This window comes from Littorina saxatilis, linkage group LG2 (genome assembly GCF_037325665.1).
Source record: "Littorina saxatilis isolate snail1 linkage group LG2, US_GU_Lsax_2.0, whole genome shotgun sequence".
Taxonomy (NCBI): Eukaryota; Metazoa; Mollusca; class Gastropoda; order Littorinimorpha; family Littorinidae; genus Littorina; species Littorina saxatilis.
In genome coordinates, this window is record NC_090246.1 from 2,798,140 (window position 1) to 2,809,496 (window position 11,357).

General features: G+C 41.7%; 1 protein-coding gene and 1 long non-coding RNA gene across 4 annotated transcripts; one reads left to right on the forward strand and one right to left on the reverse strand.

Annotated features, from left to right (window-relative positions):
• Positions 1–311: 311 nt before the first annotated feature.
• LOC138957992 (uncharacterized) lies at positions 312–5,051 on the reverse strand. 3 transcript variants are annotated; one of them, XM_070329017.1, is made up of 5 exons: positions 4,953–5,051; positions 4,399–4,532; positions 3,394–3,567; positions 2,741–2,877; positions 312–1,632 (listed from the first exon to the last, which is right to left on the reverse strand). In XM_070329017.1, exons 3-5 carry the CDS (start codon positions 3,518–3,520, stop codon positions 1,447–1,449), a joined length of 450 nt encoding a protein of 149 aa, XP_070185118.1. In that variant the 5' UTR covers positions 3,521–3,567; positions 4,399–4,532; positions 4,953–5,051; the 3' UTR covers positions 312–1,446. The 3 variants fall into 3 exon arrangements, with proteins under 3 accessions (XP_070185118.1, XP_070185119.1, XP_070185117.1); XM_070329018.1 differs by lacking the exon at positions 4,953–5,051 and having other exon boundaries at positions 3,394–3,560; positions 4,399–4,864; XM_070329016.1 differs by lacking the exon at positions 4,953–5,051 and having other exon boundaries at positions 4,399–4,858.
• Positions 5,052–5,084: 33 nt separating this feature from the next.
• LOC138957993 (uncharacterized) lies at positions 5,085–11,070 on the forward strand. Its single transcript, XR_011453259.1, has 5 exons — positions 5,085–5,562; positions 6,039–6,134; positions 6,613–6,707; positions 7,305–7,367; positions 10,852–11,070. It is a non-coding gene; the product is annotated as an uncharacterized lncRNA (long non-coding RNA).
• Positions 11,071–11,357: the final 287 nt, after the last annotated feature.

Genomic DNA, 11,357 nt, shown 5'->3' on the forward strand with positions numbered 1-11,357 from the left:
ACTTCACACTCCTTCCACACGCATATTATATCATAATAAATATGTACAGATAAAGTGTTCAATTCCACTGGGCCTAATTACATGTGTACACCAACCAGAATGATTGTGGATGATGTTTTTCAAGCTATATATCAACACACACACACACACACGCGCGCACACACACACACGCACACACACATGCACGCACGTAAGCACGCACACACACACACACACACACACACACACACACACACACACACACACTCAATCAATCAATCAATCAATCAATTAATCAATCAATCAATCAATCAAAAGGACTTGTGGTAGTATCGAGTTTCACTTTAATTGCACTTTGCCAATAATAATTATACAACATCTTGAAAGCGTAAAGCCTGTATCACATTGCAATTCCACTTCGAATCCTTCCACAATGATATGAGACGTTTCATGAACACCAATATATCCCGAACACATCCGCGTAATGAGCGTCTCTTTGTGTCATTAAACCACTGAGTTAGCACATACAAATAATACAAAATCATTACAAACACAGTCGGACAAATACAAAGTCTTGCTGCGTCGAAATGAACAAAGCGAGACCTGTTTGTGCGCAGTTCATTTCCTACTGGAATCATTTATCATCGCCGCCGGTACGACTGACCCGTATACGTTAATCCTACCAGTATTTTAACCGGTATCATACCGGAAATGTTTGGCAATACAGTCCGTAGTAACCTTCTCGTCGACAATACACTCCTTCATCTGTTGAAAATATGTCCAGCCATTTTCACGTAACACGTACGAGGGCCCCAAAGGGGGGGTATCATCACGATCACGGGAAGGGAAATTTTAGCTTTCACGATCACAGTTACCTTGATTTTTGTTTTCACGATCACAAACACCTTGACGAATAGAGGATCATAGAGTGATACAGCTGTGAAAAATTTACGTTGAAAATAAAATGCTTTCAAATAATGCCCATCACGATCACGAAAACAAATGACGATCACGATCACGAGACTTGATTTTTTTGTCATCACGGATCACGGGCAAAGTCCCATCACGATCACAGAAGTTGAAATTTCAGCAATCACGGTCACAGAAAGGTCAAAAAACGCCAATCACGATCACGATTTTAAACCCTTTGGGGCCCTCACGTACTGCGGAAATGTGTTTTTGCTTTCATCGTTTTCTTTTCTGTTTCATTCACATTTTCATCTTCATGTACCCCCGAATGAGTCATGGGCAGCCGTCCTCCTTCTCTGGTGGACATATCCAGCAGAACCTGCCATTGTGGCCACCTCTCCAAAGCGAACACCCGCCCACAACGACCATTACAAGGATCCCAGACAAGTTTTCATTCCATATAATTCACCTTTTGGTTGGTCCATTGAATGGGCGTTAAAGACAGGTTTGACCGTAGCTAGAACCGGGAATCGTTTCGATGATAGTTCTGTCTCGGTCCTACCAAACATAGCCGTTGTGATGAAAATAACCGCCCCTAGGCTCATACGTTTCAAAGGGCACCAGCGAGCCTTCAGGTACCTTGTTTGGGGGAATTCTCCACACCCTCCACCTGTACTGGTTCAGTTTGACAGGTCCGTTGTGAAGGAGGATGTCCCTCCCGGATGTCTTCCCGACCTCTGTCACCTGATCAAAGAAAGGAATAACAGTTGTATTACCATTTTTAGGAGATGGCCTCTTTTGTGTACACATGCACGTGGTTTCACTGTCATGAATGCGCGTGGCGTGCTAACTGGTCAAAGTCTCGAAATTAATAGGTTGACAGTTATAATTGTATTTAGCGAGAAAACCGTACACCCTTTTACAATATTCGTGTTTGCAATAGACTGAACATGAACATTCACGCATTCTGATAGGTTCAGAAGGGGGTGGGGGGGGGACCCAGTGGGAGTGTCGTAGAGCAATATTAAAAACACAAAAACTCAATTTGTCTGCCTGAAATTAAAAGATCAACACAGTCGGGTATGACGTCATCAAATGCATTTACGCCTCAAATTAACTGGGCAAAGTTGACTCCATGATGCATACTTTGAAGCTGGCCGCAATCTTCAGCATTGAGTAAATAGACTTCGCGAAGTGGACTCAGTGATGGCGCTAGTATGTTTTCAAACCGGTACGCAAACTTTAATGATGCGAACAGTCCAGAAAACAACTGTAGGCTGGTCATTGCAATCAGGCGGACTCCAACTCAGAATACTTTTTTTGTTGCTTTACCAGTAAAAACAAACCGGTAGTTCTAAAAATCAGCCGGTAGGTCATACCGGCAGTCAATTTTATTCCGGTATTTTCTCATTTTGGTTAACGCAATTACTGTCGACTTCGGGCTCAATTCACGACCACTATTCGGCTTGCAGGGGCAAATAGAGTCCGCGAGGGAGTGGGTATAGCCTTAAACAGAGTTCGGATGGGGCTCCTGAAACGTTTAGGGAAGCCCTGAAAGAGTTGAGGGGGCCCTGAAATAGCTGGGGGGGGGGGATACAAATTTGGAGGAGGGCTGGAGTGGGGCGGCCCCATAAAGAGTTAATAGGGGCTCTAAGGAGAGTTGAGGGGGGGCATAGAAGAGTTGAGGGGGCCTTAACATAACTGAGGGGGCACCTAAAGAGTTGAGGGGGGAAGGAGAACAAATTGCTCGAGGGGGGGGGGGGGGGGATGGCTCTTTAAAGATGTTGAAGGGGGTTGGGTTGTATACTTCGCATCAAAACAAATCATGCCCGTCATCCTCAGCATTGCTAACCTTATCAGGGGGCAGTTCCACTTCAATGGCGATGTCCACCTTTCCGTTTTTGATGTAGCGACCGCCATTCGTCGTCCAGTTGTTCTGCGCGATGATTCCCTGGCCTTCTCTGGGATGCTTAGATGAGAAGTAAACTCCTGCGAAAGACATTTGTTACTGAGAGTTGTGATAGGTGGTAAAAACACTTCTTTAATGATGGAATAAAACTCTCTCTCTCTCTCTCTCTCTCTCTCTCTCTCTCTCTCTCTCTCTCTCTCTCTCTCTCAATCGCCCTCTATCCTAGTCTCTCTCTCTCTCTCTCTCTCTCTCTCTCTCTCTCTCTCTCTCTCTCTCTCTCTCTTTTGCAATGGGCTCATAGCCTAGGCAATAAAACATTCTGACTGACTTCTTCTCTCTTTCTCTCTCTCTCTCTCTCTCTCTCTCTCTCTCTCTCTCTCTCTCTCTCTCACACACACACACACACACACACACACACACACACACACACACACACACCCAAACACACACACACATTCACACACACCCACACACACACTCAAACACACACACACACACACACACACACACACACACTCAAACACACACACACTCAAACACACACACACACACACACACACACACATACAACTACACCCGCTCTTCGTAAAACCTACCTCTTCCAAAATGGTGATGGTTTTTCTGTTTTGACCCCATGCGAATGCAACGTGTTTCACGAATCTTTTCCAGCCCTGTTTCGCTTGTGCTGTGGAAGCAAGATCTGTGAGAGCTCATTCCGGCCATTTCTTGTGCAGTTGTGTGCTTTTCCTTGAATCTGTTAATTCTGCAATCTAGAAACAGAAAAGCTGATTAATACAGCATACAATCAAGGGACCCGGAGTGGTGTTCTGTTCTTGTATTCTCTTTCTTTTTACAAACAAGAAAGGGGGGAAAGCAGAATACAATCAGGGACCTATAGGTCTATGATACAATTGTGACAGGGGAGGCTACCGCTCCTTTCACAACGGACTCTGCACCCGGGTTGTTGGCCTTTAAAGTCAACACCTGTGGTTTGTAGAGTTCTGTTTGTGATGGGGTCTGGTGGTTTCCGATTGTCTGTATGTTCATGGAAACCTTCGGGTTTGCATAACAGTTTTTATAGGGCTAAGAAATTAGCCCTAACATTTTCAATCCTGTTTGATTGCACTTCGCTTCCCGAGGTGATCGTAGTGTTTCGGCACACGGTTACACAATGAAGGAAGCGTACTCGCCTTTCTACGAACAATCGTTAGTGACTTGGGCCCTGTCAGTCGTGGCCTTCAGCCTTGAAATAGTAAAGTCAGACAGAAACATTAATTTCAAGCTTCGATGTTATTACTTATTAATTCGTTCCTTTGTTTTTCTTTGTTCGTTAATTAAACATGTATTTGTTTATTTATTTACTTTTTTTAGTTTTTGTTTGTTTGTTATATTGACTAATTGGTTGATTAGGGACATGAAGTGTTTATATGCTAAACACGGATGTATTAACCAAAAAATGACAAAATGAATAAATGAATGAATGAGATAATACATCCATGCATCAGTCAATCAATTGGTCAATATAACATTCTTTCATTTATTGATTCAGCTACCCGACCAGTTCAAACGTCGTTGGAAGAAAACAAATACAAACCACTTACCTCTTTGAAGAGGCCGACAACCAGACTTGTGTCAAGGTATATGTAGCAGGTATTTTTCTCAACTCACTGGTAGACAGCGCAGGTGCACGTAGTTATATTATAGTTCACAGAAATTGCGGGGATTCCCTGTTAGGCTGTAACGTAAGCCGGTTCGGGTCATTTTCGCGTTGCAGCAGAAAAAGTATCAACATTCCCATGTAGCTAATAATAATACTTCCGCGACAGTACACTAAAACACTGAAATGGTAGCTTATTATTGACAACGAATGTGCAGAGCAAGAAATACACAAAGAAACACAGAGCAGAGCAAACAAGGCAACAGTAGCATGTCAATGAAGTTATTACTCGTCTGCTGGAACAACGAAAACAAAACATTATTATCTCAGGTAAATGTACTCTTGATGGAGCACAGCCAGCGCTAGCCAAGGCTCTACGTGTTTCTGTTCAAAGTTCTGAGCGTTCCATTCGCCAAAACATCACGAGTTTCCCTTTAGTGTTTTCTTTATTCTATCCCAAATGGTAGTATAAAAAGCTTTGGTCTGAAGAAAACGTACCATTCATTCTTGAAAGTTGAGCTGCTGTGGCACTTTGCACGCCACTGATCAATGTTGAATGGACCTATTTTGATATCTGTGACCAAACTGTAAAACCCGTTGGACGGCAATTTCAATCTTTCTATTTCTGTAGCCACGTAAAGGCTGTTCTTAACCAGACGAACCTTTGGTTCGCGAACTAGGTTCGTGGGGTTCGGCGAACCTCAAGACTGGTTCGGCGAACTTGTCTTGGTTCTTAACCAGACGAACCTGAGTTTTCGAACTAGGTTTGGGAGGTTCGGCGAACTAGGTTCGGGGTTTGCAAGTCATGTCTTGGGAACCTTGAAGATCGGGCCGAACCTTTGACTCTTCTGCCAAGGAGGAAGACAAATTATTGAAAAACTGAATCTCAATGGCGGACGAAATCACCCAAGTCAAAATTACATTTTCTGAGATTTTATAAAAACAACGCTTGAACGAAAAGGTAGAATGGTGACTTCCGTTCGATTTCAAGTTAAGCTTTTCACTTTTCCGAGCAAGACAACCGCTGAGAGTGAAAAAACGCCGCTGTTCGACTTCGAAATTTCCAGTCGTAGACGACCTTCGCTTCTGCAGCATTGTGTTAGTGCAGGTGAGGCAGTGTTACTCATTTCGCTGAGCTCGTTTTCGTATTGTTGTGCATTAGGATCATCTAGTATGATATGAATAAAAGCAGGAATGACTTCGGCATGTAAACGCATTGATTTTGTCGAAATCAGCACAGCAGTAAGCTAGATTCTTTCTGCTCAATTTGTTTAATTTTTTTCTTCAAAAGTTTATGACTTTGATTTTGATTGTTTGTTTATCTCATCGGCACAACATCCATCAGGCAAAATATCAATATGTTGAATGATAACGTTGAGATAAGGAAGTTCACACATTTATCTGCTTGCAACAACAATCGCAAGGACAGATCTATCTGCTTCGTTGACTGCTAGATTTTCATTGAATTTATGATCTCGTTTTCAATTAGATCTGGACAGTGTTTGTGTTCTTAGATTCATGATTGACCATGCAGGCTGATTGAGATCATAACATTGTGTTTGTTTGTGCTGGTGCAATGTGCAGATCAATGGCCCGGACCGCAGGATGACCCAGTGATCAATACAACTTGCGTTCACCACTCAACATTGTCTTCCACCTAACTCAAGGGCAAAAATAAAGGTACATGGTGGTGAAATCATTGTGCAATTTATGTCTGTGAAGATCAAGATAGTTGTTAGCACTAACTGATCATGCTTATTATTATCAAGTTACATACACACTCCGCCCCAGCTCCACCCTAAACCCATAACAACACTCTCCAGTCCAACTACCCCCACCCTTCCGTGCAACATATGTTGCCGTCTGTACCTTGTTTGTGGTTATGGGGAGTGCTCAAATAATTCCATAACTGTTAATATAAATTAAAAGTACTGAGAGTTTCATTTTCCATTGCTCTTCCCCTTCCTCACGTCACATTACACACTCCCTTTGCCCCATCCCCCACCCCCTCTCTCTTTCTATGCTCTCTTTTTTCTTTTACTTCTACTTCTCTTTCTCTCTCTCTCTACCTGTATAAATCAGCTCTCTGGTTGTTGCTTCTGTAAGTGTAATGTAAAGTTCTACATCTCTGCATAAATTTTGTATTGTCATTTTTCAGAATGCCCTTGTAATAACTTCAGCGTCTGCCCATGGAGTCTATATAGGTCAAAGTCTCAAATGTGATGTGATCAAGAGGATGCCGCAATGATCCAGGTAATATTGCAAATACTCAAACTGATCTAAAAGCAGAAGCATAACGTGATCCACAAACATTTCTGCTTAAACATTACAGGGTTACAGTACACCCAGAAAAACAGCTGGATGTTAGTGCATAATTATCTGCAAGTGAAAGCAACATCGACCCTCTCCCCCTGCTCTTTTTCCATCAGCAAGAGCAACATTTATTTTCATGTACAACTTTTTTAGTGCCTCTTATGTTGTATAACTGTTGATATTTAAATGAAGCAAGTGTTTGTTTTCAATGGCACTGCATTTCCCATGTACACACACACACACACACACACACACACACACACACATTCGCATTGTCTCTGTCTGTCTGTCTGTGTCTGTCTGTCTCTCTCTCTGTCTCTCTCTCTCTCTCTCTCTATTTGTCTGTTTTTACATAAGTAATTTTGATCACTTGCACTTCACTGGGATTTAGTTACTGAATCAGTCATTCAGTGAGAGTGTTATGTAGAGTAAGTGTATTGAGTCTGCTGCTGCTGTTGTTCTTACTCATTACTGTTTTTCCTCTCTGCATAATTCTTGTTCTCCCTTAAATTGCTGGTGTTATTTTCATCATTACAGTATCTGTCCATTGAGTCTGCGTCTGAGCTGTGATGGGACCAAAAAGATTCCAGAATGAAAGAGGTAACTTTTACTGATCTTTATTTAGTTTATGGAGAAGTTGGTTCACATAATGCATTACAGAGTTGCTGCCTTTTTAGATATATTAAACATTGTACCAGTCATTACATGATCAAACTGTGTTAGCCACCCCACCTTCCCCGGTTCCCAGCTATCCTTCTATCCCCGCCTCTAAACCCCCACCCCAATTCTTCCATGCAGTTCTCCCATGCACCACAGCGTCTATCAATGGAGTCTACAATATTGTCTGGGATGTGATTTGAGCAAGAGCATGTCAGAATGATCAAGGTAACTTTTTAAACACACAGAACTGATCAAACTGTAGAATTCAAGTATACAATTTCAGATGTTTTCAAATGCATAACATACTGGAACAGTCAGGGTCTTTCTCCACATAAAGAGTGTGAGGTTTTCTTGGTAAAATTGCGATTTTTGTCGCTATGCGCAGAGTGCGACCTTTTTATTTGATTTTTGTACTATAAAGGCAGATATTCAAATAAAAGAAAGTCTTGCATGGGGAGGAAGGAATATGCATGAGGCTTTTGACAAGACAAACTGTCCTTATTAGAGCCTTAACATACGTTCCTTACCGTTAGAACCAAAATGTCAGACATCATAGATGCTCCAATTAAACAAAAGAAGGGCATCCTAAACATAATTATACACTGTACCGCACATTAATAACCTGGTTGTGTTCTGTGGCAGTGCATAGTGGGAACCTTTTTGCTTAATGAATTTCACATGTGTCTGTAACTTGAATCTCCACCAAAAGAAGCTGGACGTAAAAAGGGGTGTCTAAAAAAAAGCGCCATATTTCCTTTTTGATCTCTTTTTTTTTCGCAGTCAAAAATGTGATTAAAAAGAAAATAGGGAGGTTTTTTTACCATCCTGTATAGTCTTGTTGTTCCCATGTAAAAACCTAGTCAAACATGTGGTGTCTGATATGCTGGGTAATATGGTGAGGAACATGCCTTTAAAGGCCCAGTGATAATTGTGAAAGCCGTTCTACTCAGCTGGAATTTGATGAATTTTGTTGTTGTGTTTAATGAAATGAATTCGCAAAAAGGAAAAAAAATTTTTTTACTGTTCACACAAAGCACTTGTAGATAGTTGGTATGTGCCGCATGTCAGGGGTGGTCTTATTCAATCAATCAATATGAGGCTTATATTGCGCGTATTCCGTGGGTACAGTTCTAAGCGCAGGGATTTTTATTTTTATGCAATTTATATCGCGCACATATTCAAGGCGCAGGGATTTATTTATGCCGTGTGAGATGGAATTTTTTTACACAATACATCACGCATTCACATCGGCCAGCAGATCGCAGCCATTTCGGCGCATATCCTACTTTTCACGGCCTATTATTCCAAGTCACACGGGTATTTTGGTGGACATTTTTATCTATGCCTATACAATTTTGCCAGGAAAGACCCTTTTGTCAATCGTGGGATCTTTAACGTGTACACCCCAATGTAGTGTACACGGAAGGGACCTCGGTTTTTCGTCTCATCCGAAAGACTAGCACTTGAACCCACCACCTAGGTTAGGAAAGGGGGGAGAAAATTGCTAACGCCCTGACCCAGGGTCGAACTCGCAACCTCTCGCTTCCGAGCGCAAGTGCGTTACCACTCGGCCACCCGGTCCTAATACATACAGGTAAACTGACAGGTACTTTTCCACAGTGGAACCCCCCTTTCAGACCCATTCATTTCAGACTTCCTCCTTTTTAAGATCTTGCTTCTTTAGATGTTCTGTGACGGGTGAAGTGGCGCGCAGTGGTAAGACGTCAGCCTCCTAATCGGGAGGTCGTGAGTTCGAATCCCGGTCTTTGCCGCCTGGTGGGTTAAGAGTGGAGATTTTTCCGATCTCCCAGGTCAACTTATGTGCAGACCTGCTTAGTGACTTAATCCCCTTCGTGTGTACACGCAAGCACAAGACCAAGTGCGCACGGAAAAGATCCTGTAAACCATGTCGGAGTTCGGTGGGTTATGGAAACACGAAAATACCCAGCATGCCTACTCAACGAAAGCGGAGTGAAGCTGACTATGCTCTCAGAGTATAGTGTGGGGAACCCAAATGGGCAAACGAGCTCACACGTCACCAGAATTTCTGGAACGCTGAAGAAGAAGAAGATGTTCTGTTCATAACCTGTAAATTACCCCCATTTTTAGACCCCTTCCATTTTAAGACTTGATTTTCTCACATTTTTTAATAAGGTCTTAAAAGGGGTTTCCCCTGTACTCCTAAAAAACCCTGACCCACAAAGTAATTTAATTATAACTGCTGTAATCGTTCCTTCCGTGTGCTATTATCTGTGGGGTTTTTTTTTCTCCTGTGTTGTCTCATCCTCTGTGCGCCCTGAAAGAGACCTCCGGGTCGAAATTGCCGTACCTTGTCTTATCCAGCTGTGATCCCGCCTTCGTATTAATGTGAGGGCAGTACCTTTTTTAAACTTTCAATATTGACCGTACGTTTTGCATAAAACACCAATAATGAATTAAAAATACATCAGAAAATTATTTCCTCACTATACACAATAACCCCTCATTTAAAGGCTGACAAAGTCCTATTTAATTAGTTTACTTACTTCCAGGGCTTTTCCCATCGTTGCGGGGATGTATAAATTAAGCTTCCTGCAAAGTTTTAGGTTTGAAGTCCTTACCAATTACAAGAAATAATCAATTCTTTATAAAGTTTATTGCTATCTTTAGAAACAGTTCTCCAGGGCTTGGGCTATTTTTAGACCGTCAACACAGACAGTACAGCTTCGTCAATCCCCGCGTGAAGGAAATCGCTCACCTTCCACGTGCAAAACGTAGTGATATTGACACGCCAGATTAGCGCGGTAGCGGATTGTGCTAAGCAGGAAAGCGCGCTTTTCTGTATTCTTGTTAACTTCGCAATTTCCGGAAAACATCCACTTTCACTTTGAGACTGTTCTGTTTACATTCGACACTATCAACACCACTTTGCAATACTGAAATAATTTTTTCTGTTTTTGAAAGCTACAGCCAATCGTTATTATATCCCCTTAGGTACAGTTTTATAACATTATTGGCACATGTAAACAATAGGAATTAATTAATGAACGCTACGAAAAGGGCAGCCTTTAACCTATGAACTTGCAACTGTGTTGACCTGTGTAATGTAACATAGACCACGACCATCTCTCTCTCTGTCTCTGTCTCTTTCTCTCTCTTACACCCCTTACCTGTTCGCAAACCTTTACCCAAATGTATGCTAAATGTATATACAATACAAGACAAGACAAGACATGGCAAGACAAGACAAGTTAGGAAAAGGTTGCCAGTAGGCCAATAGAGGGATGACAAGACAAGGCATGACAAGACAAGACAGGACAGGGACCAAAAAAAAAAGAAAGAAAAAAAGAAAGATAACTAATTCGGTCAACAGATGTTAAAGAAATAAGCATTTGTTTGGGTTGAATGTTTGGGTGTCACCCTGTATATATTTGTATTTTTGCAGGACAGGGTCGAGTTGTGATGATGTCAGGGCGACTGAAGACACACCAACAAGTATTCTTCGGAAGTGTTTGGAACACAAATGAACATTATTTCATAATAAAAAGGCGGCTGACATTGATGTTCATATCGGTTCATGTTCATATTCTCAGCACAGACGTGTGCTTAGAAATCGGATGTTTAAGAACAAGAGACAATCCTGAATAAAGCCTTATGAAATATGGTTGGAGCTGGATCAAAAGTGTGTGTGTGTGTGTGTGTGTGATTGAAGGGCAACATTTATAAATGATGAGACAGAAAGCTAAAGCACATCCTTTTATCGTACGTTCCATATCGTCCTCCTACTTTAAATGCTTGCTAATACACACGTTCTCCAAGAAAATGTCTATCCAGTAATGTTTTGTTTATCGCAATGAAAGCTTTTTTTTGAGAAGAATGAAGAGGAATCAAATTTTTAAAAAACAAAAAAACAAGACAATTGAATTGCTCAAAACGTAAAGAAACAGGATG

What these genes read in the sequence shown, in the direction of transcription:
- LOC138957992 (XM_070329017.1), bottom strand. Translation starts at nt 3,520, where the DNA reads ATGGCCGGAATGAGCTCTCACAGATCTTGCTTCCACAGCACAAGCGAA. An exon ending in CCATCACCATTTTGGAAGAG is followed by an intron (nt 2,878 to 3,393) that starts GTAGGTTTTACG and finishes TGTCTTTCGCAG; the next exon opens with GAGTTTACTTCTCATCTAAG. An exon ending in TGGAACTGCCCCCTGATAAG is followed by an intron (nt 1,633 to 2,740) that starts GTTAGCAATGCT and finishes TTCTTTGATCAG; the next exon opens with GTGACAGAGGTCGGGAAGAC.